The 3,577-nt window shown below is 43.6% G+C and overlaps 1 protein-coding gene across 1 annotated transcript; it reads right to left on the bottom strand.

Annotated features, from left to right (window-relative positions):
* Positions 1-1,932: 1,932 nt before the first annotated feature.
* LOC105068553 (olfactory receptor 51G2-like) lies at positions 1,933-2,886 on the bottom strand. Its single transcript, XM_010954429.1, has one exon. The coding sequence runs from the start codon at positions 2,884-2,886 to the stop codon at positions 1,933-1,935; it is 954 nt and encodes a 317-aa protein (XP_010952731.1).
* Between the last annotated feature and the right edge of the window lie 691 nt (positions 2,887-3,577).

Below are 3,577 nucleotides of genomic sequence, written 5' to 3'. Positions count from 1 at the left end.
CAATAATATATGCTTTAGACATGACACGGGTAGGTAGCATTCCTGAGCTTGCAGAATTGGAAAAGAAAGTAAACACCTTCTCCCCCTAGCTGGTTCTTCCTGTAGCACAGCCGAGAATTCTCAGTCTCAGCTCTTGGATAAGTATCAATAACCTTTTATATCTCCTCTTCACTGGCATTAGTTATCCATAGAAAACCTCAACTGAATGACATCCTTTCCTACAGATAAGATCAAATGGGAAGAATATAAAGCTTCTGGAGAAAAAGAAAATCCTAGAGAAGTAAGATCTGGTGGTTAAAGAAATACTGCTGTTGATTCAGACACTGAATTGATGGATAGAAAATAAGAAGAAAGCTGTAATAAAAAAAGATTTTATGGCATTTTTTCAACTTGATGAGTTTCTTTAATAGAAGATACTATCATCATCGCCATATCATTTAGAGCTGACCACTCAGAACGCAAATGACAAAACCTGAGGATCTGTGTGTTGGAACAAACATTTGGGATTGGGAAGATCTTTTCAGGGAGTGAGTCAGGATAAGTCAAAGTACAAATGTGAGAAACAGTAAGATGGACATTAGGCACTACAAGATCATAAGTGTCTTTGTGTTTCTGGAATTTAATATCTAAAGAAATTATAGAAATATGAGCGAGGAGGATTGGATGTGCCATGCTAAGAAATCTCAGCCTTCTCGTAAGTGCTGAGCATGTGCTCTACCACTGAGCTGTACCCTCCCCCTGCTGTGAATGGATTTTTATTATCTTAGATGGATTTATTATCCTAAAGTTGTATTATCTTCCTACTGAGAGAGTTAATGAATGAGGGAGTAATCTTGGGAGTGGGTACCACTCATGCACTTGCACAGTCTTGCTCTATGCAGACTTTCTTCAATGTGAATTAGATGTTCTGTCACAGTTGGGTACCAGTCAGTATTCAGATGTATCGGCAGATCTAAAGATATGGTACAGCAAAACAGGCATGTGAAAATGTGCAGAGAAAAGGAACTGTTTGTCCTTGAGTGTGTATGTGTGGTGGATGGAAGAGGGAGGACTTGGCTTAATTTCCATTCCTGATTTCTTTTCCAATCTGACATTCTGTTACTCAGGAATTCAGGCTGCATCCCTGCCTTTATCTTTCATAGCCTGTCCGTGTATAATTGAAATAACTTTCAGCGTGTTGCTTAATTTTGTTTTAACTCTGTTTTTATTATTGGCAACCAAAATTCTAAAGTAGTAGACCCCATTTCCAGGTCATCTGTAATAAATCTGATTCATAAACTTAGCTATGTTATAAATGAGAAACAAAGGAAGACATACTTGTGGCTCTGGCAAAGGGATGGGGAGGGAAGGGCAACCACTGTGAAATATACCCAGAGTCCTCTCCATAATACATACCAGTGTTTCAGGGGTAAAGACTGTCAGAACCTTATCCCAGTTGGGGGAAGAGAATTCCTCTCCTCTCCAGCTCCTGCTGTCTGTCTTCCTGTCTCATCTAGGGGGGTAAGTGATGACTATTCAGTAGATTGGAGATGATGGAATCAGGAAAGGAAAAGGGAGCCTGGTGGGGGCAAAACCTCTATAGAAATCCTTGTGAAGGTGACTAGGAACTAGGTGAAATACTGTTGCCAAAGACATTTAAAATTTATATTGAGAGGGAAAGGAAAACAGCTAAATCCTGGAGTGCTCTAAAAGTGAAACTAAGTACTCACAAGCCTGATTCTCACATGTCTGGAATTACATTTATTGCCTCATGAATATTTCACTGTTGCCAGAAGTCTTCCTCAAAAATGTAACCCAGTCATTCATTCATGTTTGGAACTCAGTGATATCAAAAGTAATCTGGAAAATCCCTGTACATATAATCCCCATGAGGAAGAGTCCTTTATTGCATCCTCCTTCCTTAATGCAGCGTTTTCTCTTGCTACCAAAGACTTAATGATCCTGAATATCTCTGCTGCTGGCCCTGCCTGAGCAAAAGATGTGCAGCATTCTCAGTCGAATCTGCTTGGTCTTAACGGTGTAAACCACTGGATTGAGCACTGGAGGTGTAAGAAAGTGCAGATAAGAGAGCAGCATGTGGCTGGAAGGGGAAGCCCCCCTTCCAAATCTGTGGATCATAGACAGGCCGATCATAGGTGTGTAGAAGAACAGCACAGCACAGACGTGGGAGACACAGGTGTTAAGGGCTTTGAGGTGCTCAGCCTTGGAGGCAATGGCCAGCACTGTCTGGAGGATGATCCCATAGGAGAGGACAATGAGCACCAAGTCCACACCCAGCGTGGACAGCACCACAAAGAGACCATAAGCACTGTTGACGTGGGTGTCAGCACAGGCCAGCTTCATGACGTCGGGGTGCAAGCAGTAGGAGTGAGACAGCAGGTGATTCCTGCAGTAAGGCAGCTTCCTCAGCATAATGGGGGCTGGGATGTGGAGACCAATGCTGCGCACCAGCACGCCCAGACCCAACATGGCAATCCTGGGACTCGTGAGGATGGTGCCATAGCGCAGAGGGTGGCTGATGGCCACAAAACGGTCCAAGGCCATGGTCAGCAGCACAGAGGACTCCATGACGGAGAAAGTGTGGATGAAGGAGAGCTGGGCCAGGCACACATCTACTGCCACCTCCCTGACACCCAGCAGGTAGATGGTGAGCATGGTGGGCAGTGTGGAGGCAGACAGGCCCAGGTCGGTCACAGCCAGCATAGACAGAAAGTAGTACATGGGGTGGTGCAGGGAGGGCTCTGACCTCACCACCTTCAGGATCAGGCTGTTTCCTGCCAGTGATGCCACGTACATGGCGCACAACGGGATGGAGAGCCAGGTGTGCACAGCCTCAAGACCTGGGAGGCTGGTTAGGAAGAAGGAGGTGTGGTTGGAGTCAGACATGATGACCTGAGGGGCAGGACTCCAGACAGAAGGACAATCACAGGCCCTAGAACCAAAGGATTGCTGGGTCAGAACCTGTTCTATGAATCAAGACTTTGCAAAGACTCTTCGAAATGATTTTATGATAACCATGGCCTTTTAATTTGCCCAAGTATTTCACCTGGTTCATAGATCAAGAACCCTTAAAAAAAGATGATTTTTGAATTATTAGAAGAAATCTTGCAGACATTATAAGCCTGGCCCTGGAGCCACATGACAAGAGTTGACCCAAAATCAGAATTTGAATCATGGCTTTTGAAAGGGTTCCAACTCTATATTGTACATATTGAGCAATGAACTCTTGGTTCCAATACAGTCAGTGTTTCTGATCTGGAACCAAAATTTAGGTGTCCTGACTCCCTGTCAGGACCTCCTTCACATGCCTTTCAATAGGTACTTCCGCAATGTAGTGAATTTTGTATGAGATTTTTGCAGAGAGATACCATCTTTCAGATTTAAAACAAATCAAAACGGTTCCCTTTTAAACGTCAGTCCTCCTGTGTGAGCACACAAATACATCCTTTTTACATATGCAATTTAAAATTCCAAGCTATGGCAAAAATGTTGGACATTTATTCAAATATGATTTATTCTTATAGAGCTGTGTGTGCAGAACATTAAGTAAGATGATTCCTAACTCATAGTGACCAGG

Source organism: Camelus bactrianus, chromosome 10, assembly GCF_048773025.1.
Source record: "Camelus bactrianus isolate YW-2024 breed Bactrian camel chromosome 10, ASM4877302v1, whole genome shotgun sequence".
In the NCBI taxonomy this organism is placed as follows: domain Eukaryota; kingdom Metazoa; phylum Chordata; class Mammalia; order Artiodactyla; family Camelidae; genus Camelus; species Camelus bactrianus.
Note: the sequence above shows the minus strand (reverse complement) of the source record. Positions and strands in the feature narration are given on the sequence as shown.